The 23,509-nt window shown below is 56.7% G+C and overlaps 1 protein-coding gene across 1 annotated transcript; it reads left to right on the top strand.

Annotated features, from left to right (window-relative positions):
* The first annotated feature begins 6,314 nt into the window (after positions 1–6,314).
* Positions 6,315–14,922, top strand: TLE5 (TLE family member 5, transcriptional modulator). The gene is made up of 7 exons (XM_031436893.2): positions 6,315–6,488; positions 7,594–7,691; positions 10,030–10,093; positions 11,476–11,520; positions 12,151–12,213; positions 13,648–13,722; positions 13,804–14,922. The coding sequence occupies exons 1-7, from the start codon at positions 6,462–6,464 to the stop codon at positions 14,023–14,025; spliced, it is 594 nt and encodes a 197-aa protein (XP_031292753.2). The 5' UTR covers positions 6,315–6,461; the 3' UTR covers positions 14,026–14,922.
* The last annotated feature ends 8,587 nt before the right edge of the window (positions 14,923–23,509 follow it).

Below are 23,509 nucleotides of genomic sequence, written 5' to 3'. Positions count from 1 at the left end.
AGTTTTTCGTTTGTTCGTTTGTTTTTGTCACTTGCACTAAAAAAATCCTAAACAAAATGAGAGACAACTGCACTGAGCAAAATGATGCTGACTTGCATCAGGCTAGTAACTCTAGTTGGTGAGAAACAATTGGATTCTGGGTACATATGTGAAGCTGGGACCTGTGTGATCATTGATAGATTATAGCAGCATATTTGTTTGCATATTTAATTCCTATCTGGCTTCCCTGATAGATTGTAAGGTTGGGGTCAACGTAGATCACTGTATCCCTAGCATCTAGACCAGGGTCAAGCACACAGTAGGTCTTCAAACATTCTTGTTGAGTGATAGCTCTGGGGGTGGAGGAAAAGGCAGGGATTCCAAAGATACATAAATAGCAGAATCTATCATTGCCCCTTTCTGAGCCTCAGTTTCCTTATCTGAAATATGGGGATAATAATTACTACCTCACTCACTCATTTCACAACCTGATTTTTGTACCGAGTATCAATCCTTTGCCAGAGCAAGCTGTGTGCTGGGACACAGCAGTGAACAAGACAGGCTCTCAGGGAACCTTTAATTTCACAAGGCTGACAGATAATAAAGAAGACAGCAATTAAACATGATCATTTCCAAGTGAGAAATGCTATTTTAAATAATAAAACAAGGTGATATAATAAAGAATGAGTTTTTTTCCCCATTGGACTGGTCAGGGAAGGCCTCTCTGAGGAACTGCTATTTAAGCTGACAAGAAGGATTAAGTCCATAGGAAAAGCTAAGGAAGAGCATTCTAGGCAGAGGGAACAGCAAGTGCAAAGGCCCTCAGGTAGGTCTGACCTTCCATGTCCAGGTGCCTTGTACTGTAGTGCTAGAAAAGAAAATCAGAAGCCAACCTGGGCACATAATAAGTGCCTGGTTAATGTCAGTTTACTCCCCATCCTTTTCCCAAGGCAAACAGCCTGGCAAATAGGAGGCATTTGTTAAACAAAGGAAGGTAGGAGAAGGGAAAATATAATATGATATAATAATCATTCATTTTCTCACTGAGTGGATTTGGAAAGGTATGTGAACTAAATCTGGCCAATCAGAGCATCTATTCAGACAATAAGTCTTGAATCAGGGTAATCATGTGACCCAAGCCTGGCCAATCAGAGGATTGTATTAAGCTAGAAACCGTACATCCAGGATGTCAGGTGTCAGCCATGAATGCTAAATGCTTTCTGAGTCCTGTCTTATTTAGTTCTCCCAGCAACCCAGTGGATCCTTACAATACATTCATTCACCACTCATTCAGTACTTACAGTGAGCCGGGCACTGTTCTATATGCTAAGGGCACGGCTGTGACCAAGACAGACAGAAATCTCTCCCTCCTGGAGTTGACACTCTAGATGGGGAGAAAGCCAACCAATAAATACATAAAGACATCACAGCCCAGATGGTGATGAGTCCCGTGTAGTCAGGAAAACGTGGACCACGTTACCGGGCTGGGGACTGCAGGGAGCAGCTGCCACAGGGCTGGGAAGAGGAGAGCAAGTAAGGCAGGGTACACCAGTGCAGGGCTGGGCCCCATTTTTATTTAGGATTTTGACATTTTGTTCATCATGGAAATTTTTTTGTTATTTTTGATGTGTTCAAATATTGCCTTATGCAAATCAAAATCACGAGATACCATTTCACACCCAGTAGAATGGATATTTTTTATATATACACACACTTTTTTTTATAGGACAACAACAAGTGTTGAGGATGTTGAGAAATTGGAACTTTGTGCATCACGTTTGGGAATGTAAAATGGTGCCGCCACTGTGGAAAACAGCTTGGTGATTCGTCAAAGATTAAACACAGAATTACACTACAACCCAGGAATTCCATTTCTGGGTATACACCCAAGGGAAATAGAAGAACACATCCACCTGAATGCTTGCGTAGGAATGGTCCCGGCAGTATTATTCACAGTGGCCAAAATGTGGAAATGATCCAAGTGTCCATCAGCAGGTGAATGAATGGCTGCACAAAATGTGGTCCATCCTTACAATGGAACATTACTCAGCCACGAAAAGGAGTGAAGCACGACATACATCACAGCCTTGAGACTTTGATGCTCCATGAGAAGCCAGACACAAAAGACCACAGAGAACGTGAGTCCGTTTATATGAAAGGTCTACACAGAGACAGAAAGTGTGTTGGCACTTGCCAGGGGCTGGGGGAGGGGTGACTGCTAATGGGGGGTGGGGCTTCTTTTTGGGGTGACGGGGTGTTTTGGAAGTAGAAGTGAGAATCGCACAGCATTGTGAATGTGCTAAATGTCTCTAATGATACATTTTATGTATATTTTACCACAATAAAAAATCGATTGCATTAAAATAGCACCTATCTTGTTGACTGAGATTTTTGGTGCCTCCTTAAATTTTACACCTTAAGAAAGTATCTTACTTGAAAGTACCTTCATCCTAGTCCCAGTCCTGCCAGAATTACGCAGGGAAGCCACGATAAGGCTTCACTGAGAAGGTGATATTTAAGCCAAGACTGGAAGGAGACAATGGACTTAGCCAAACTGGGATTTGAGGGTGAACTTTCTAGGCAGCAAGAACAGTCAGTGCAAAGGCCCTGAGGCAGGACACAGGGCCCTGCCTGGCATGTTCCCCAAGCGAGGAGACCCATGTGGCCGGAGGATAGTGAGCCAGGGGGAGAGAGGGAGGAGGAGAGGGCAGGGATGGTACGCGGCAGGTTGTGTAGACCCTTGTGGACCATGGGGAGGACTTGGATTTTTACCTTGAGGGAGGTGGGAGTCCCGGAGGGCTGTGGGCAGAGGAGGGGCAGGACCTAAATCAAGTTTTTAAAGCCTCTGCTCCGCAAGGGAAGAGATTTTTGGCCTCCTTGGTCACTGCTGTATACCTCCACATGCTGGGCACACAGTAGGTGCAATAAACATTCACCGAGGGAATGAGTTCCACTGTGGGGTGCGGGGTGGTGAGGGTGCAGACCAGTAAACTCACGTTGCCCCAGGTCACCTAGCCCGGCTGTGGCAGGCCAGGGGCTTGAACCCAGACCCGGACAGCTGAGGCCCCAGCCCCTCCAGGCCGACCACAGGGAGGTCCCGCGCCTGCTCGGCGGCCACCTGTTTCCGCCCCATCCTCTGATTAATGGCCCTGCAGCGCCATGCATCATGCGCCAGCCAGCGCCTGGCTCTGCCCGGGAGGCCGCTGGGCCGGGCCCTCATTTGTAAGCAGGCTGCGAGGCTGGTCTCAGACTGTTGGAGACAGGAGACAGATCCCCGCCCCAACGTGGCCCCAGATGTGGCCCTGAGGACCCCAGGGAGAGGAAGGAGCAGGATGTGGTCCAGAGGAGGTGGGGATGGGTGGGACTGAGGGGTGTGGGGCGGCGGCTGCCCAGACAGGAGGATCTTCAAAAGCTCCAGTTCCCCCCAAGTTAATTATGCCATTAAGTTTCTTCCCTCCCAGCTTGCCGCCTTCTGCCCTGCCTTTCCCTCACCTGCTGACACTCCGTTCTTTCTGCCCCCAAGAGCTCCTCTGCACAGCAGGCCCGGCCCAGCCTGTGCCCCTCCCGAACGTTAGTTTGGGCCTCCTCCCTGGTCTACTGGCCTCCCGCCTTGCCTTCATCCATTCCCACTACCGGCAAGAATCTTCTACCATTCATCCTGGTGGTCTCTCTGCTGCTCTAAGCCAGGGCTTCTCAGCTGGGGGCGATTTTGCCCGGAGGATGCTCGGGACTGGGAGGTGCTCCTGGCATCGAGTGTGTGGAGGCCAGGAAGACTGCTCAACATGCCACAGTTCCTAGGATGGCCCGCCACAGAGAGTGATCCAGGCCAGCATGTCAGGAGTACAGACTGACAAGCCCTGCTCTAGACCCTCTCATGGCTCCCTAGTGCCCTCCAGGTACAATCCCAACTCCTCAGCCCAGAATGCAGGCACCTGCATCACCTGGGCCCCTGGCCCTTTCCAGCAAGTATTCCCACCAGCCCTTGTCTCCATGCCCCACCTGGAGGGGCAGTACTGCAGTGCAGTCAAGGGCCCAAGGCCCTGGGTTGACATCCTGATGTTGCCACCCACCAGCTACGTGATTTTGGCCAAGTCTCTAGGGTTAAAATGCTAAAAAAGAGACTGGTGCATAGTAAAAACTTATACAAGTGGGTTGGTTTACTATTATTCATAGTCCAGGTCAGACTTCTGGCTTCTCCACATGCTGAAAGGCCCAGACCTGGCCCCACGGTACTGTCTAGGGTTTGTTAAAGCAGTCATCAAGTGCCCTGATATTGGGAGCTGCCTGCCGAGATGAGGGTCAGAGGCAGGTGGCCTCCCAAGAGAAACGGTGTCTGGTCCCCAAGAGGCGGGGGCGGGGAGGATAGGGAGCAGGGCTGGTTTCTGGGCCTGTGACTTGGCAGCCCTGCAGGACCCTGCACTTCAAGGAAGGTCCCCATGCTTGGTTTCCTGCTCGGTTGTCACCATCTTGAAATCCCTGATCTGTTTTGAATAAGAGGGTTTCCATTTTCATTTTGCCCAGGTGCCCTGAGAATTCTGTTACCCCTTCCAACTGGGGACTCCAATATGATTCGTGGAGTCTGCATATTCTAGAACCATCAGGAAGAGTAAGCTCTCTAAAAGTCTGTGCCTCTTCTCTTACGGCACTGGGACCACGGAGACCCTGCATTCTCAGAGCTCACCTGTGGCCCTGTTGGATGCGGTCTTATTTAATATTTTCCTCATTGTGAATTTTTGACCTTAACTTTTATTTTTAAAAATATTGTGTCAAAGTACTATTTTATCTTGAAGGGTATTTTGGTGGAAGGGGCTTTTATTTTGCTAATTCACTTCAACCTAGTCCTGGCCCTGCATCTGCCCAGGAAAGGAGACCAGGGTCCTAATTCTTTATTTTACATATGGGAAAACCCAAGGCCCAAAGAAGTTACACTCATCCGGAAGGCAAGATGCATAGGTGATGATAATGGTGATAATTAAGACTCTGTATATTTAGCCTTTGCTGGGGCTTAACATGCATTATTTCAACAGCTTCTTCGAGGCCTGTGCTCTACATGGCAAGGAGAGAGTGTCTATCAAAGTCCAGGTCAGTCCCGTCCCACCTCTGCCCACAGCCCTCCAGGGCTCCCACCCCTCACAGCAAAAGCCCACGTCCTCCCCACAGCCCACGAGGCCCTGTGCCATCTGCGAGGCCCCGTCACCAGCTAAAGAATTTGCAGAGCCCAATGCAAAACAAAACTGAGAGGCCCCTTGTTCAAAAATTATTAGGCCTTTCCAGACCACAACAGCAGATCATTAACCCAGGCGCAGGCTCTTCTGGGAGCAGGGCCCCTGTGTGAACGCATGAAGCCACTGGCCCAGCCTCCCTGCCCTCCTTTCCTCCCAAGCACCCCACCCCCACCCGGTGCCAGGCACAGTCCTGCCTCAGGGCCTTTGCACTGGCTGTTTCTGCCTCCTTGAATAAGCCACCCCCCCCTAGCCTACTGGTTCCCTCTCTCACCTTCAGGTCCTCTTAAGGGCCCAGGAGTCCCTCTCTGACCTCTCTCTGTTTAAAATCGCACTTCCTCCACCCTCCCTCCTGCTTTATTTTCTCCATAGCTGTTACCACCATCTGACTTGCCAGAGGCTTGGCTCAGAGATTTGTGTCTCCGTCTCATGTCATCTCCACCAGGGTCGGGACTTTGTACCCCCTCCCACCCCCACGTCCTGGAGCAGGGCCTAGCACACAGTAGGCGCTCGATAAATGTGTGTGGAAGGTACGGTTCCCATGAGGTATCACCACTGCCCTCGTACAGAAGAGGAAACCGAGGCTCAGAGAAGAGCCAGTGAGCCAAGGTTACGGAGCATGTCCCTGGCACGCGTCCGGGTCGCGCCATGACAGCGCCGGCGGCTTAGATGGGGGCAGCTGGGCCCCTGGCTCTGACAGACGGGGAAACCGAGGCCCAGGCCGCCGCTGGGGCCACCCAGCCGGGAGGGGCCGCGACGAGGCGGGGGCGCGCCGGGCCCAAGGTCACCGCGCCGGCCGGCCCGGGGGAGGCGGATGGGTGGGGATCCACGGGCCTCCCCGGGCGCGCGCCCCCCCCCCGCCTTCGGCGGCGCGCACGGGGCCCGGGAAGCAGCAGCGGCGGCGGCGGCGGCAGCAGCAGGTGGAGCCGGAGCCTCCGCGCAGCAGAGGCCGCGGCCACTGCCGGCGTCGCCGCCATTAGACAATAGGAGCGGCGGCCGGGCGTGCGGGGAGGCGGGCGGCGGGGAGGGGCGGGGAGGGGCGCCGGGCGCGCAGGAAGCGGGGCCCGGGGCGCGCCGGGGCCGGGCTCGCGGGGAGGGGGCGCAGGAAGCGGGCGAGGCCGGGCGCGGGAGGCGGCGGCGGCGGCGGCCCCGGGAGCTGCCGATCGGCGCCGGGACAAAGGCGCGGCCGCCCGGCGCCCCGAGCAGCCCGAGCCGGGGCGCACAGCCGGGGCGCAGCCCGCGCCCCCCGCCGCGACTGACATGATGTTTCCACAAAGCAGGCATTCGGTAAGCGGGCCCCGCCGGCCCGGCGCACCCCACCCCCCGCTTCGGGGCCCGGCACCCACCCCCAGTTCCCGGCCGGGCCATCTCCCCGCCTCCAGGCCCTGCGTCCCCCTAGGTCCTGACCCGGCACCCCCAGTTCCCAGCCCGGCCATTCCCTCCCCCAGGTCTGGGCCCGGCACCCCCCAGGTCCGAGCCCTCGCCCCTCGCCCCAGGTCCTCGCCGGGCCATCCCCCCACAGGCTCCCAGCTCGGCGCCTCCCCCAACTCCTGGGCCCAGTCCCTCCAGCTCTGGGCCCAGCGCTACTCCCCCCACCCCCACCGCCGCCGGCTCCCGGGCTCCCTCCCATGCCCGTAGCTCCTGGTCCCCCTCCCAGCTTCCGGGCCCAGAGCCCCCCTAGCTCCCAGGCCAGGTCCCCTTCAGCGCCCAGCTCAGACACCCCCAACCGCACAGCCCCTAGGCCCTGAGCTCCCCCCACCAAGCTAGGCTGGGCCTCGGCGGCCTTGGCCTCTGGCCTGGGGCGCCCTGGGAGCTCCACCAAGCACCTCTAACACTGGGGCTGCTATCGGGGCCTGGGAGTAGGGGGAGACCCGAGGCGCACCCCTCCCGGAAGAACGCGGCCCGGAGGAAGAGTGCTAGGAATCTGGGGTGGGACCCCGGAAGATTTCGGGTGCTGAAAGAGGCCTCTCCCCTAAAGAGACTTTGCAAGGAAGCCTGGCCCCCCAACTTGGGGAGGGGGCTCTCTAGGACGCGTTCTCCCCCCTCCCCGAGGCAGTTGGGGGGCTCAGACATACCACCCCTCCCCGCGCTTTGGAAGCGCGGTAGAGGGCGCACCCTGCCCCCCACCAAGGGCGGGCCTTCAAACGCACCCCCGCAGCCTAGGGGTGGCGGGGACGAGCAGCTCCGGGCGCACCCACCCCCTCGGCTTCACGGGGAGAGGCGGGGGCAGGAAGCGAGGGCGGGGGCCGCGCCAGGGGCTGTAAACACAGCCCGGGAAGTGGGGCGGGAGGGGGGGCGCTGCAGCTGCGCCGGCTGCTGCCTCAGGACCGCCCAGGAGGGAGGTGGCCGGCGGCCCTGCGGGGTCCTGAGCCCGCTCGCCCCCTCCCTACAGGGCTCGTCGCACCTTCCCCAGCAACTCAAATTCACCACCTCGGACTCCTGCGACCGCATCAAAGATGAGTTTCAGCTGCTGCAGGCTCAGTACCACAGGTGAGCTGGGGGCTGGCAGTCCCTGCCCAGGGAGAAGGTGGGACTCCCCCTGCTCAGATGGCAAGACGGAGGCCTGGGGCGAAGGTTGTGGCCCCTGCTACGTACCGACACTCGGAATAGCATAGGTGCTGAGTGTCTCATATGGCAGGCCCTGCCTTAAGCACTGACAGATACTGAATTCATTTAGTCTTTAAGACAGTCCCATTTCACAGATCAGAAAACCGAGGCACAGAAATTTGAATTCTTTGCACAGACTCAGCTGTCTGGTTTCAGAGCTCTCTGGTTTCTCCCCACCCTGACCCCAGTCTGCACTGGATAAAAGACCTCCCAGCAGCTGGAACTGGGGGTAGACCTTCCACCTCCCCGCTCACCCCCGCCCCCTGGGAGAACGCCTGCAGCCTGTATCTCTCTCTGCCTTTGGAGAAAGGGTTTCTGGCACCTGGTGGATTTCCCTCCAGAATTTAACCTGACATTTCTAAAGGGCTTGCCCCGTGCCAGATTTAAGGGGAAGGACTACTATTACCTTCATTTTACACTAAGAGAAACTGAAGCCCAGAGAAGATAGGGATTTCCTGGGGTTGCCCCGCAAGGAAGTGGCAAAACAGATTTGTACCCAGTCTCTGGGTTGAAGATGCAGATTCTCAAGGCTCTGCTATGGCTGGGCAGGGGGAGGGCTTTGCCTGGGAATCAGAAGGGGGTCCACAGCCATAAATACTGGTGAGGTCTTAGGCCATCTCTGGACCTCCATTTACCCACACTCCTTTGAAGGATCCTGAGTTTTCTCCAAGAAGAAATGGGAAAAGGTGCTATATATCTTTTTCTTTGGGGGTACTTCTCATGCATGGGAACATACATGCTTTTGTTTAATCTTCTCTGCCATCTTGTCATTGTGCCCATTTTAAGGATGAGGAAACTGAGGCACCGATGGTTGAAGGACAGGCCCAGGAACTTTGTTCTGGTCCTGTGAGGAGGAAGGTTTAGGGGCTTTGCCTGGCAACCCTGGCTTTTCTGAGCCTCTCCAGGAGGTACTCCCCTCCCTGCCTGGTGCAAGCGCAGTTCACAGTGAGCATGGGGGCTGAGCTGATTCCAGAGACTGGGGGTCCCATTGCTGCCACAGCGCTGTGTGACCTCGAGTAGGCCAGACCCCTCTCTGAGCTTTGGAGTCTCCACTCCCTGGGCTGGGCTTGCTGCTATACAGTGAGGCAGTCCTGTCATGTTGGTGGCTCATACAGTATCTGCCAGGCCCTCAGGAAGGACCAGAAATGCAGAATTTGGAAAGAAATTGCCTGATTTTTTTTTTAATCGGTGGCAACAAGTGCACTACTTTTAAAGAAAATTAGAAAAACCAACTGTGGCTCACCCCTGAACTGAGGTGCACACGTCGCCGTCAGTCTGGTGGCGTGAAACTCCGGTCTCCTGGGGTGACCATGAGATCAACGAAGCATTTATTGGGTACTGACTGTATAGCAGCATTAAGAGCGTTTCTGGTCTTTAATTCATTCCATCCTCACCGCCCCACCCCAGGAGGTTGGTACCCAACAGACTTGGAGACTGAGGCCTGGAGAGGTAGTGGGATTTGCCCAGAGTCACACAGCATCAAAGAAGCAGGGCTGAACTTTGAACCCAGTCTTCCTGTCTTGAGTTTGTGCTCTCAGCTCTCTGCCTGTCACCCCGAAACCTTTGAGGGAGGCCTTTGAGACATGCCTGAAGCTCATCCTTGCCGGGGGAGGCTGAGAGAGGCAAGGGGGTCCTGATTTCTATTAGCGAATGGTGACAAGTTACACCCGCCTCCCAGGGAAGTCAGGGCCCACAAGAAGGTCTGGAGACTCCTTGGTAAGTCCGGTCCAGATCCCTGCCAGCCAGCTCCCGGCCCTGGCAGCCTCTCTGGCGCTATCTATTCCTCCCACGCTGGAGAGTTTCCCCAGAGGTTGAGAGCGTGACCTCTGAAGCCAGCTTCCTGGCTGTGTGACCTTGAGCCAGTTCACTCAGCCTCTCTGGGCTTCCACTGCAACCTCCGTGAAAGGAGAGTGACTTAACAGGCCGGACCTCGCCGGGTGTCAGGGTAGGGAAAAGTGCCTTGGGCTCCCGGTCTGACCGGCAGTCAGGGCATTTGCTCCGACTCCTGCTATTTTTATTACTATTTTTATTGCTTTCTCTGCCCCTAGATCTGCGCGGTTGGTTCCATAATCCCCACTGTCTAACTAGGGCCTCTGAGGCTCCCCCTGCCCTATTTCCATAGAGGAGGAAGTGTCTGTCCCCCACCAAAGTTTGGGGCTCCCCTGCGCAAGGAAGGGATCTCAACCCAGCCTCCACCACCCCCCTCCTTGTTCTTCTTCAGTCTGAAACTAGAATGTGACAAGCTGGCCAGCGAGAAGTCGGAGATGCAGCGTCATTATGTGATGGTAAGCCAGCACCCCACCCCCCAGGTCCAGTGGGAAGGGATGGGGGACCCCAGACCTCCCTCCAGCACTGGCAGCTACAGCCCTAACACTGGTCACCTCCTCTGAGAGGTGCGAGGAGTCGAGGTCTGCCCTCCATTCAGCAGGCCCCTGGGCTGGGCTGAGTCCGCCCTGCTAGCCTGGCTGCCTGCCCAGGCAGTGGCCGAGGTGCCAAACCACCGGGTTGCAGCCTGGGCCTGCCAGGTCCCCCGGCTGTCCTTGGCAGCAGAGGAGGCAGCCGCTGTGAAAGCCAGGAACTGACGTGGGGGAGTGCGGATCTCTCCACTCCCTCCCAGGGTCTGGGCATCCCAGGTTTAACCCCTCCTCGCTCAAGCTTTGGAGGACTCCTGGCGGCCCCTCCCCAGGCAGGAGGCTGACACTCTTGGAGGTGGGGATGGTTGGCACTGCATTCTTTGTCCTGACATTTGACACCCTGCCCATGCACCCTGCCAGAATCACTTGCTCAGTTTCATACCCACCAGGTGGCGATTTACGCATCCAAACTCCCTACCTTTGTCCAGCCCAGAGCACAGTTCTCCCAGGCTATGGGGGCAGACACAGACTCCCTGGTCTCAGAGGGATGGGGCTAGGGCAGAGAGAGGGGATGGGGCTGGGGCAGAGAGAGGGACCCAGGACTGGGGGACTCCAGAGTGGGGTGCTCCCCATTTGAAAAAGGCTGCATGGAGAATGGGGCATTACAGCTGGGTCTTGAAGATTGAGTAGGAGCTTGCTGGGCAGAGAAGGGGAGACCACACAAAGGCCTGGGAATGAACTTGGCTCTCGCCACCCACCCTCCCAAGGGTGATGCGGAGCCATGGGATGGTTTAGAGCCCCCCGGGGAGGGGGCAGGTCGGATCTGGGGCGTGAGGAGGGGGACTGCTGGCCCCAGAGCCAGACCCAGCAGCCCAGCGGGGTTTGTTTATCCTCGATTATTTATACCCAGGAAGGCAAACTTCCCCGGAGTCCAGGGCCACCCGCAGACAAGACACATAAAGATAAAAGATTAGGAGCCTTGGAATGTGTGTGTGTGTTGGAGGGCGATCATTATTCCAGAAACCAGGGCACCCAGGCTGCCTCTGGGGCCCTGAAGCTCCCCTGGCTTCCCCAGCGGCTCCACCAGGCACCTGGGCCCCCCCCCAAACCCTCCTGGTGCGGGTGTCTCCCCCCTTCCATCTCCCTCCCTCCTGCCTCCCTCCTCTCCTCTCCCTGCTGTCTCTCCATTTCTCCCTTCCTCTGCCTCTTGCTGTCTCCCCGCTTTGTCTTTCTGTCACCTCCTCCCCCCCTTCTTTGTCTCTGGAACCCCCCCACCCGCCCCCATTTCGCGCTCTCTGTCTCCCCCCACGCAGTACTACGAGATGTCCTACGGCTTGAACATTGAGATGCACAAGCAGGTACTCCTCTTCCCCCCCCCCCCGCCCACTTCAGCACCCCCAGGCAGGTAGGAGCCCGCCCCACCCCTTGGCTGAGCACCAAGTCCTTGCTGGTATCCTGTTACCTCTGAAGCCCCCCTCTTTTCTTTCTCAGGCCTCCCTGGGAGGTTTATCTCCCTAAGGGGGGGGGGCAGAGACTTTCTAGGACCTGCCACCCCTACCATTGTCTCCCCCTTGTGACGGTGGGAGGAGGGTGACCTGTGCCAACACACCATGGGACCCCCAGATTGCCCCTTGCCCTCCAGCCTCGCTCTTGCCATCTGTGCCCTGACGAAGCCAAAATCGGGTGTATCATGGGATAACGACGCCAGCTGCCCCCACCCACCCTCCCTCCCTCCCTTGGAGCCATCACTACCTACCAGGCCCCAAGTGGCTGGGCCTGGATTCCGTCCACACTGTGCCCTTAGCAGCAGGGCAGAGAACCAGACTCCGATGCCCCTTTTGCCACTGGGTGCCCATGGGCCTGATGAGTTGCTCCGACCCTGGGCCGAGCTGGCCCCCTCTTAGATTAGACAGAACCCCCGGGCCTCCTGGGGCTGGTCTGCACCTGCCCGGCAGCCCGCCCGGGGCTGAGACGTCTGCGTGTTCCAGGCTGAAATCGTCAAGAGGCTGAATGGGATATGTGCCCAGGTCCTTCCCTACCTTTCCCAAGAGGTGAGTGGAGCCCCCAGGGCTGCGGGGAGGAGGAGGGAGATGGACTTTGAACTTTCCCCCACCCTCTCCACTGCAGCATCTGGTGCTGGGTGCCTTGGGGCACACGCCTTCGCTCTCTGGACCTCCCAGCCACCAGCTAGCCTGTGGAGAATTCCCCAGGCTGGAGAAACCCCAGGGGTGCAGGGCAGTGAAGGGAGGGGCCTCACCCTGCTGTGGAATTCCCAGCCCGAGTGAGTCATTTCACTGTAAAAATGTCAGCTACGCAGACGCACCAAGAATTGTGTTCCCTGCCTTGCTTCTGCCTCTCACCCTCCTGAGATTCATCTTCAGGGCCCTGCCGGCCACTCCTGGCCCAGGACAAGAGGATATATGGCAAGGCGCTCCTCACAGACGCAGATGGACAGACACAGACTTGCAAGGTGCAACACACACAGACACACAGGTGCACACAGAAGCACAGATGTGCAAACAGAATGATGCAGACACGCAGACACCCAAGTGGACACACAGCTGCCCACAGAGGCAGACGCACTCACACCCCCGGGGGAACCAGGTACCCAGCTCTTCCTCATCTGCCTCCTGGACGTCTAAGACCTTTGGTGTGAGGCCCACTCCACACACACACACACACACACACGTCTGGGTCACATAAGGCCCATCTCCTCTCTGCCAGATTTACTGTTGGTAATTCACCGTTTCCTCCTCCATCCCTGCCCATATCTCGGGGTCTTTCAAGTGATGCCCAGGGACAGTTCCAGGTGGACACCATGAAAGCCTCCAAGAAGGGGATTCCTGGAACCCTGAAGACCTAGACTGTGGTTTCCTTTCATGACAGGCTTCCTGGTAGCCAAGGCAAAAAAAAAAAAAAAAAGGAACTTGGCAGATTCTAGCATCTGATGGCAGGAGAGACAGATTTTCAGGGAGGGCTGGGGATGGGGGCAGGGATTGCTCTGAACCTAGACTTCTACCCCAGCCCAGAGGAGAATTCACTGGGCCTTCCCCAGCTGTGGAAGAAGAGGTGCTTAAATGAGCCGATCTCAGAGCACAGCCTCTGAGCTCTTAGGACCAGGACTTGCCTGTCTGGTTGGCCAGGTTGTACACTGCACTGTTACATTGCACGTGGCATTGGATAGGTCATGGTCTGGGGTTTCTCAGACTCACCTGCAGGCTTTTTCCCAAGATTATGGTACCAGCTCCTTGGGGTCTTCTATGCATCTCCATTTCTCCCATTTTCTAGATGAATAGACTAAGGCTTGGGGAAAGGAAGTAACTGGAAAGAAGGGGATTTCGGGGTTGGGGGGCAGCTGGGAAGCCCTGGAGAGGGAGGGCTCCCACAGCCCAGATGGGTGTGTGGCTCCTGCTGGGCTCTGTGCCACAGCCCCCAACAAGATCAGGGCGACTCATTTTACTCATCTCCACCCCACCCCCTTCCAGCACCAGCAGCAGGTCTTGGGAGCCATCGAGAGAGCTAAGCAGGTCACTGCTCCTGAGCTGAACTCCATCATCCGAGTATGTCGGGATCTTGGCGGGTGTGGAGGGAGGAAGGGAGGGCCAGAGGTGGCTGACACTCCCCTTCCTCTGCCCCTGCAGCAGCAGCTCCAAGCCCACCAGCTGTCCCAGCTGCAGGCTCTGGCCCTGCCCCTGACCCCACTGCCTGTGGGGCTGCAGCCCCCTTCGCTGCCGGCGGTCAGCGCAGGCACCGGCCTCCTCTCGCTGTCGGCGCTGGGCTCCCAGGCCCACCTCTCCAAGGAAGACAAGAACGGGCATGACGGTGACACCCACCAGGAGGATGACGGCGAGAAGTCCGATTAGTGGGCTGTGGGGGTGGGGAGGTGGGGGTGGGCAAAGGGAGATAGACACGGAGAGAGGGACTTTCAGTGCAAGACACATCGTAGCTCGGGATTGGCCAAACGCTGGTAATGTTTATGGTAGCTGCCTGCTGGGGCCCTCGCCCTGCACGTGTGCCACCCCCTGGCTTTCCTCCTACACCCGGACTCCTGGCCTCCCTCCTCCTCCCCTGCAGCCGGAATGGGCGCATACCTGCTCATACCGCAGATGAGGCAAGCTGAGGCCTGGAGGCGCAAGTGGGAGGCCAGGTCAGAAGGGAGCAAAGCCTCATGAGGTCCAACCCCGCTACCCCGCACCTCCCCGATTCACACACGTGTAACTGACAGTCTGCCCGCCGGGGACCCTCCTGGCACACCCGGCCTCCCACCCCGGCACTGCATGCAAACACAACGCTAGCCGCCCCTTCCCGCCACCCTGGGCGTCCTGCGTCCCCCCTTCTGCCCACTCACCCTCTGCTGGTCCCCACGCCCACCTGGTCCTCTCCCCTCGCCCATGAAAGAGGGGCCGGGACAAAACGCGCTTAGCCTGGGGAGCAGGGTGGGGCCGGAGACCCAGAATTCCCTTTCTCCCCTTCCCGAATAAAGATGAGGGTACTCAAGTTGTCTTGGTTTTTATTTTATTTTTCCCCCTTTTTCCAGTATACTAGCTTGTCTTTTAAGAAAAGGGATATTAAAAAAAAAAAAAAAAGACAAAAAAATGTTAAAAAAAAAAAAAGCAACACCCACACCTGTGTCTGTATATAGCCTTTTAGACTGTCAGCTTTTGTTGTGTTCAGTCGTTTGATCTCTACAGAGAGAAGTAAAAATGCTGTATTGAGGGTGGGCTTAGCTGTGCCTTTCAAATAAAGACGTGAGAAGGTTGGTTGCCGTGTTCCTGCCTCTGTGTTGCGGGCTGCTCGAGCTGTCTGCCTTCTGCGGGGAGGAGGGCTTCCTTCAAGTCTGAGCCCCCTTCTCTGTTACGAGGGGGTATTCAGAGTCCTAGCGGAGTGGGACTCCCCAGCTTGACTCATAGCCCAGAGAGGGTAGGCTGAGGTGCTTGGTCACACAGCACCGCCTAGGTGCTTGTGGTCTAGCCAGCTGTTTAGACAGGCAGGCAGAGGGGCTCAGAAGAGCTAGGGGGTCGCAGAGCTGGTTAAGTGGAGCTGGTTTCTGAGTCCCAAGCCAAGGGGCTCCTGAAGAACATTCCTCACCCTAGAGACAGGATGTTGAGACTGGAATCCGCCCCCACTGCACATACACAGATCCCTTTTTCTAGATCAGAGAAACACCCCCAGTCGGACCTCAACCCTCCAAGGACCACTTAGAGGCTGCTCTCACCCCACTGCATCCAAGATGGACCACCCCCTGGGGGACCGAGAAGGAAAGGTGATTTCCCTGGTGCACCTGGCCTTTGAGCCAAGAACTTAAGGCTGTCCACTCAGGATATGGAGAGGGGAGTGGGGGCTGCCATCCTAACTTTGCAAGATCTATGCAAGAGCTGCGTGGCATAGAAATCACACCCTCAAGGAGCTGGGAGCGCCAAGGAGGTCCAAGGACATCTCACCTGCCTTCCCAATCCAGTGGGAGCCAAGGGCACAAGGAGGGATGGAGTGAGAGAGGGAGGGATGATGACAGAGGAGGCAAAGAGGGGACAGGGGTAACTCTCCTACTGGGTCCCACCCCTCCCCCACTGCAGTGAAAGCACCTCCCAAAATGCCCGTGTGACAGGGTCACTGCCTGCTTAACATTCATCCTTGTGTTGACAATCAGAACTCACCTCTGCCACTTGGGGAGTGTAAATTGTTACATCCACCTCAGAAGGCTGTTTGGTACCCAGCAATTCCCCTGAATTTGGATGCTGGGTCCATCCAACAGAAATGCCACTGAAGTGTTGAGAGCAGCTGTAGTTAGTCATCATTGCCCCAAACTGGAAACCACCAGCTGTCCATCAAGGGTAGGATGGATATGCTGTGATGTTAGTTGCCTGTGGAATATTATGCGGCCAGGAAAAGGGAGAGGCCACTGCACTCAACACCATGCGTCTTGCACACCTAACACTGAACAAAAGAAGCTGGTACAAAACAGTACATGCTGTGTGATTCCATTTATCTAAAGAAAAAAACAGGCCCCAGTGACTTATAGTATCAGATGTCATGGGGTTATCTTTGAGGAAGGGACAAAAGCAACTTCTAAGGGTAATGGTAACTTGGGGATTGATTACATGAGTGTGTTCACTTTGTGACAATTCATTGAATTGTTCACTTAGAACCTGTACACTTTTTTATGTGTTCTATTTCACAATTTTATTTTTTTTTTAATTATCCTTTATTATCTTCTTTTTGGGGGGTGGTAATTAGGCTTACTTATTTTATTTATTTATTTTAATGGAAGTACTTAGGATTGAATCCAGGACCTCAAGCATGCTAAGCATGCACTCTACCACTATGCTATATCCTCCCCCTATTTCACAATTTAAAAAAAAATTACTTTAAAATAGACTATCTTTGGCCTCCCTGATCCTTGGAATAAATTCTAGGCCCAGGGGACCCTGAGGGCCGGTCCTGCTACCTACACCTCTCGTCATTCCTCCTGCAGCCAGGTTGAAACATCTTGCTGTTCCTTGCCTGGAGGACTTTGCACATGCTGTTCCTTCTGCCTGGAACAGTGTTTTTTTTTTCCCCCTCTCCCACGTTCTAATCCCACAGATTAGACTAAGACTCCTAGCAATCACTTCTGAAGGCCGCTCTGAACTTGGCCCCAAAGCAAGATTCTTTGATACTCCCCAGACCGAGGCCTACACAAATTCCAAGTGGAAAGGGACCAGCAGCTGTTATTAATATGTCACACAATGGCTCCTGGCATGCAGTCTCCAGGGTGGGTTTAAATCCTGGCTCTTCCTCTCACAGCAGAGCGATCCAGGGAAGTGGCTTCACCACTCTGGATCTTGGTTTCCCTATCTGTAAAACGGGTATAACCACAGAACCCACTGTTGTCACGAAGATGGATCATATTATTTACAATCACAGCCTGGCACAGTTATTTATTCATTCACTGAGCCCCCACTCCCAGCCCCAGCAACACAGCAGGGACCAGGACAGACATACGTCCCTGCCCTTGTGGCTGGGGTAGACAGATGCATTAGGAAAACACAACATGTGTCAGCAGGTATGTGGATAGAGACCAAGGCCGAGAAGGGATGGGGGAGTGAGGCCAGTGAAGTCACTTGTCTGATCTGTTTCTGGGAAACTGTTCAGAGGATTAGCAGAAAGCTGGCAAGGGCTTACCAGCCGTCAGCTGATATTATTATTATTATTACTGATGTTGCTGGCAGATGAAGGGCGCTGGGGTGGGGGGCCTCACAAGGCTGACAGTGTCCCCCTCAGGAGTCTTCTCCTAAGAAGGAGGGGCCTGCCCAGCCACGGACAGGTCTGTGACCTGGGGTCTCTCTGGGCCTCGGAGCCTCATCCCGCCCGGTGGGCTCGGTCCCCAGGTCCCCCGAGGAGTCCGCAGCGGGGCGCGTGACCAGGAGGTCCTGGGAGGGCCCGATCTCGGCCAGGAAGCTGGGGCGGGCGGAGGTGCGGTCTCCAGAGCCCTCCTCCCCGCCGCGGCCTCCCGCGCTTAACGACCGCGCCGCCGGCAACCTCGGCTAATTGATCCGCTAATGGGCCCCGCTCCGCGGCCGCGCCTAATGAGGCGGGAGGATGGGGAGGAGGGGACGGTGGGAGACAGTGGAGGGGAGGAGGGGGAGAAGAGGGAGGAAGGGAGGGGAGAAGAGGAGGGGGAGATAGAGGACGGAGAGAAAGGAGGGGGAGGGGAGAGAACGGAGGGGAGGGCGGGGGGAGGAGGGAGGGCCAGAGGGAAGGGAGGGGGTTAAGGAAAGGAGGGAGGAGGGAAAGCAGAGGACGGGGGTGGGGATGGGAAGGAGGGAAGTAAGGGAGTGAAGGGGACTTGGGGAGGGAGGGAGATCGTGGGGAGGGACGGAGAAACTCCGGAGGGGGCGGGGGATGAGGGGGTAGCCAGTGCTGTGCCCCCAGCTCCTTGGGCACAGGACTTGAAGGAGAGGAGCAGAGGGGACTGGGTGCACCCATCCCCAGTCCCCCTCCCAGACCCTCGCCCTTTCTGGGAGTACCCTTTCCAGCACCCTCCCTGTTTCCTGGGGTCTTTCCAGGGAGGGATCTGTGTGCATGGAGGGTGTACAGGTCCCTGACTCACTCTGATGTCCCCGCTGTCCTCAGTGCTGGAGTCTCACAGCCCAGCCCCTAGAGCCAGGCCCACCTCCTCCTCCTAGAGGTGTCCAGGACTAACAGATTCCCCAGCCAGGGAGAAAAAAAGTCCTCTGAAGGCCAGTGAGGACTAGGACATGACATATTAAACATTCACCACCCAGGCGGGCCAGGTACATCTGCCGCCTGAAATATTGATGTGGTCTTCCTCCTCCCAGAGTCAACTGCCTCTGTGTTTGCGGCTTGAACTTGGATTTGGAGGAGAATCAAAAAGGAGCTGCGGTGACAGTGAAATCGGGGATCTTGGAATGACCGTACACTCTCCCCATTGTGCAGACAGGAAAACCGAGGCCCTTCGAAGGGCAGGAAGTTGTCAAAGTCACAAAAGAAGGCAGGGCTGCAGCCAATCTCCTGCTCTCTGCTGGGCCAAACCAGAAATAATCAGGAAGGCAGAGCAAATCATATGGATAAGAGAAATCACAAACAGCTGCGATTTGCTGAGCATCTGTTATCCTCTGGCTTTGACTCAAGGCTTCAAGGGCATCTCTCAATTAATTATTGAAGATGACCGGTGAAGGAAGAACCATTTTATGGATAAGGAAACTGAGGCTTGAGACTCAAAGTGACTTCCCCAGGGGCACCCAGCCACGGAACTTGGATTCTGACACAGGAAGTTCCAAGCTGCCAGGTCCTGATGTTAGCCATTTTGAAAAGAGAAGGAGAAGCTTCTGGACCCAGTGGCAGGTGGGCAGAGCTGTGGCCTCTCCCCTTGCTCAGGGCCTTCACTCTAATTGGGCTCCTTTTCGTGTCTGAGGGTGACCAAGCCTGGTGCCACCTCTGGGCCTCTCCCTCTGCCTGGAACACACTGTCCCCAAAGCCACTGCACTCCTTACCACCCCCACCTCCTGCTTGCTTTATCTGCACGGCATTGATCGCTTTAAACAGCTTAGGTCAACAAATATTCCCTTGTCCTGTGTTTTCCCCACTCTAAGATGAGTTCTGCAGCAACAGGGATTCGGTCTCTTTTGGTCACCCCTGAATCCTCTGGGCTTAGAATCGTGCCTGGGGCACAGTAGGTGTTCTGTAAATACGGAGGGAGAAAGTGGGAAAATGGCAGAAAGCCAGTGAGATGGGTGGGCCTAGGCCAGCCCTGTAGGATGCTCCCCTCCAGGTGGAAGAGCTGGGGACACAGGGAGCCATGGAAGGTGTTTGAGCAGAGGAGGGGCGCACCCAGATCCAGGAGGAGCAAGATCCCTTGGGGACTCAGGGGGGCCAGGATGGAGGGAAGACGGAGGCAAGGCCTCAAGAGGAGGCCGCGTGGTATTTGGATGTTTTCTGACTTTAGTCGCTGTAGGGGGGAGCTGCGTGCACCCTCATCCTCTGCCCACCACCAAGCATTCCGCTCTGTGGGTCTCTCCTGGGACCTGCCTTTCTCTGTCTCTGCTGCCCCGCGCCTCTGGGCGTCTCTGAGCCTCTATCTCCCTGTGTCTTCATCTTCTTTCTTTTCTATTCCTCCCTCTGTCCTTCAAGGTCTTTCTAGATTCTCCCTCCGACTTTCCCCGCGTGTCCCCGCTCTGTGCCCCCTCCCCGACATCTGCGCCTCTCTGCCCACCTCGCCCGTGCTCCCCCCTCCCCCCACAAACCTCGTCCCCCCGCTGGGCCCGGTTGCTGGGCGCTTGCCAGGCCTGGAAGGCCGCCCCTCCCCCGCCCTTGACCCTCCGCCCTCTCGCGTCCTCCTCCCCCTCCCTGCCCCTCCGCCCCTCCGCCCCTTCCTCCTCCGCCCCTTTCACCCTCTCCCCCTCCACCCTCTCCCCCTCCCCTCCGCCTCCTCCCCCTTTGTCCCCTCCGTTTCCTCCTCCCCTCCCCTCTCTGCCTCCCAGATCCCAGCCCGGGGAGGGGCGGTACCCGCGCTCCCCGTTCCCTGCTGGGCCTGACCCCGCCTATTTGGTGACGCGCTGGGCCGGCCCGCGGGGTTAACGGTGGGTCCCTGGCGGCGGCGACTGGGCAGGAGGGGGCGGGCCACCTGGCACTCGGCCACACCCGGCCTGGGAGGGTGGCTCCAAGGGCAGCCACAGACCAAGCGCGGCGCTGTGTGACCTTGGGCAGGTCCCTAGGCGTCTCTGGGCCTGGCCGCCTCTCCTCCACCCCACTCCAAAGCCAGACCCTCCAGCAACTGGGCAACCGAAATTTACCGGGCGCCTGCTGCGTGGCCAGGCTCTGTGGTAGGGGCCTGGGACCCAGGACAGAGCCCCTCTTGCCCCACAGCATGTAGGGAAGACAGACAACAAATAAACCAGCAAGTAAGATAATTTCAGAAAACGGTCAAGGGCTGTGGGAGGAAAAATCCAGCAAGGCCAGGAGACAGAGAATGACTGGGGGCTACTTAAGCCAGGAGATGCGAGTAGGCCTCTCTGAGGAGATGACATTTGAGCGCAGGCCTGGCTGACAGAAGGGGCCTGCCTGGGGGAGAAGGCTGGAGGGCAGGGAGGGTGTTCCAGGCAGAGGGACCCCTGGAGGGGGGGTGCAGAAGGCTGGAGGTAGGACTGCCTCTGGCTACTGCAGGTTCCCAACCCCTACTGTAAAGGGCGGTTGTGAGCCTCAGACATAAGATCAAATGAATAAAGCAGCTAACCTAGGAGTAACCCCTGCCATGGGGAACGTTACCCAGGATAGCCCCCTTTTCCCGATGAGAAAATTGAGGCCCAGAGAGGATAAAACGTCTTACTGCAAGCCAGAAGCCAGGGAGTAAGACTCCTATTGGGCCACACTGTTCCACCTACACCTGTGCAGTGCCTGGGGGCTGGGCAAGGCTGGGGTCCAGCAAGGAGGCCTCCCTGCCCCCCACCAGGGGAGAGACGGAGTCCAAGCTCACAGAGATGCCAGAAGGGAGGGTGCAGAGGGTGAAGCCAGGACTTGGGATGGAAGGGGCATAGGTGGTGTGGGGTCTTGGCGAGATGCACTGACCAAGAGACCCTGGGAGTTTAAAAACGGGGGATAGACGCTTGAGGGCCAGTTCCAGCCCTCTTCCCCACACTGGTCACTTTGACATCATAGTAATAGCTGAAGCCGACTCATCTGTCAAGCTGTTTGATCCTGTGACACAAGATGAGGAAACTTCTGTCATTACCCCCATTTTACAGAATCACAGCAACACAGCATCCAAGGGAGGATGTGAACCCAGCCTTCGGTGGGTAGGGTGGCCTTGGCTTGCAGCGGACTCTTGCAGGCTCGGTGAGTACCAGGCAGGTTGTCAGGGGCCCTGGGGCCCTACCCAGCTTGTTGGGTAACCTGGGAGAGGCTCTGCCCCTCTCTAAGCTCACCCCTTTATTTTCCCAACACATATGCTGGCAATGGGTTTTGCACATAAGCAAGTCAATTGTAAGTGTTCAGAGAGTGATGAGGCTTCTGAAGGAAATGAAATAAGAGAGGCTGACCAGGTAGGGAGGTTGGGGGCTACTGCAGCCAAGCTGGCCTGGCCAGACCTCTTAAGGTTGTGATGTTTGATCCAAGACTGGAAGGAAGAGAAGAGCTGGCCATGGTCCAGGCAAAGGAAACAAGCTTGTGCAAAGGCCCTGAGGCAGGACCATGCCTGGTGTGTTGGAGGAACAGGGACTAGGCCCATGTGGTGGAGGGGAGTGAGCGCAGAGGAGAGAGGGAGGAGGTGAGACTAGGAAGGTGGTGGGCATCAGATCGTGTAGACAGAGATGGGGAGTTTGGATTTTATTCTGAGGGTGATGGGGAGCTATGGAAGATTCTTGAGCAGAGGGAAGGATGGGATTTGATTCATTTTAATGGGTGATCAAAGATGTGGGGGGAGTGGAGAGTGAGTGCTTGGCCCAGCTGGGGTGTGTGAAGTGAGGCTGGGAGGGAAAGGGATCTTGGGGCATAAACGGAGTACAAATGGCTACCCCGTTCTGAGCATTTACTATGAATGATTTTAAGTACTTCATAGCCTGAACTTATTTGAAGATGCGAATACCCACTGAACCCAGGTCCATCCTGGACTCCTGAAAGCCCTTCCTTTTTTCCCCTGTTCTTGCCCACAGATTGGCTAGAGTTTGGAGCCCTCAGCCTATCCTAGTGCCTCCTGCCATTGGCCAGAGCCTGTTGCCACTTACAGACCCTGGTGAAAGTAGGCAGAGGGGTATTATAGCCATGGGTGTGTCCACTCCCCACTTCACAGCCACAGAATGTTCAGAGGTCCACCCAGCAAGGCAAGGGGTCAGAGCTCAAGGCTCCTCAGTCCCAGGGAAGGGTTTCAGGTTGCCCATCTTTCGTCTTCTACTTTGGGTTAGGGTGACATAAAGGCACTGCTTAAATGAGGCAACTCCTATGCATTCTGCAGAACCCCAGCTTTAACATCCTCACGTGACATCTAGGAAGACTTTCCAACTTCCCAAACAGTCGCCTCCCTCCTGGCTCTGTCCCTGTCCCCACCTCCAGCCTTGGTCCCTCCCCCTGTCCCAGCCCCACCACTCTCCTGGGACTCCTCCCTCTTCCCCAAACTTGGGAGCCCCTCCTGCATGGCCCAGCCCTGGTTGCACACTTGGGGCCTGCAAAAAGCATTGGTTACATGAATAAGTCTTCTGTAACCATCTCACTTATACAGGTGAGAAAACTGTGGCCCAGAGAGAGGCCCTCAAGAGTCTCCAGGTCACGTGAGGAGGTGGGGGGCTCGAGAACACGGCGGGAGGGCTCCCCATGTTCCTGGGTGGAAGGAAACCTGTATGTAATTCTTCTGAGGGGAGCTTAACGCCAACTGTGGCGGGAACCGAGGCTCAGAGGTCACCCGCGAGCCATGGCCAGCAGGAGGGGACAGGCCTGGCTGGTGGCCCAGCATCTCGGCTAGAGGGGCGGTAGGCAGAGGTTGGCGATGTCGGAAGCCAAAGGCTTGGCCTCCCCGAGGGAGCCGCTTTCCCGGCCCGGGTCGGATCAATGGGCTGTAATTATACCGCGCCGGGCCCAGAGCCGGCGGGGAGGGAGCGGGAGCTGGCAGGAGAGAGGCGGCGGGCGGGGGAGCGCGGGCCGGAGAGGGACCCACGTTACTTTGATTGACAACCCGGGCGGGCTCCGCGCGGGAGCTTGTGGGGATCGTAGTCTCTCGAATGCTTGCTCGAGTGTCCTCTCCCGTTCGCTCTCGGGGAAACTGAGGCACCGGGACCTGCACCACACCTCCCCTCATCTACGCATGGGCCCATCCCTCCCCAACGGACCTGCCGTTTTGGGAGCCTCCGGGCTTGGGTGAGA

The sequence above is a fragment of the Camelus dromedarius genome, chromosome 27, assembly GCF_036321535.1.
Source record: "Camelus dromedarius isolate mCamDro1 chromosome 27, mCamDro1.pat, whole genome shotgun sequence".
Lineage (NCBI taxonomy): Eukaryota > Metazoa > Chordata > Mammalia > Artiodactyla > Camelidae > Camelus > Camelus dromedarius.
This window is presented reverse-complemented; position numbering and strand designations above follow the sequence as displayed.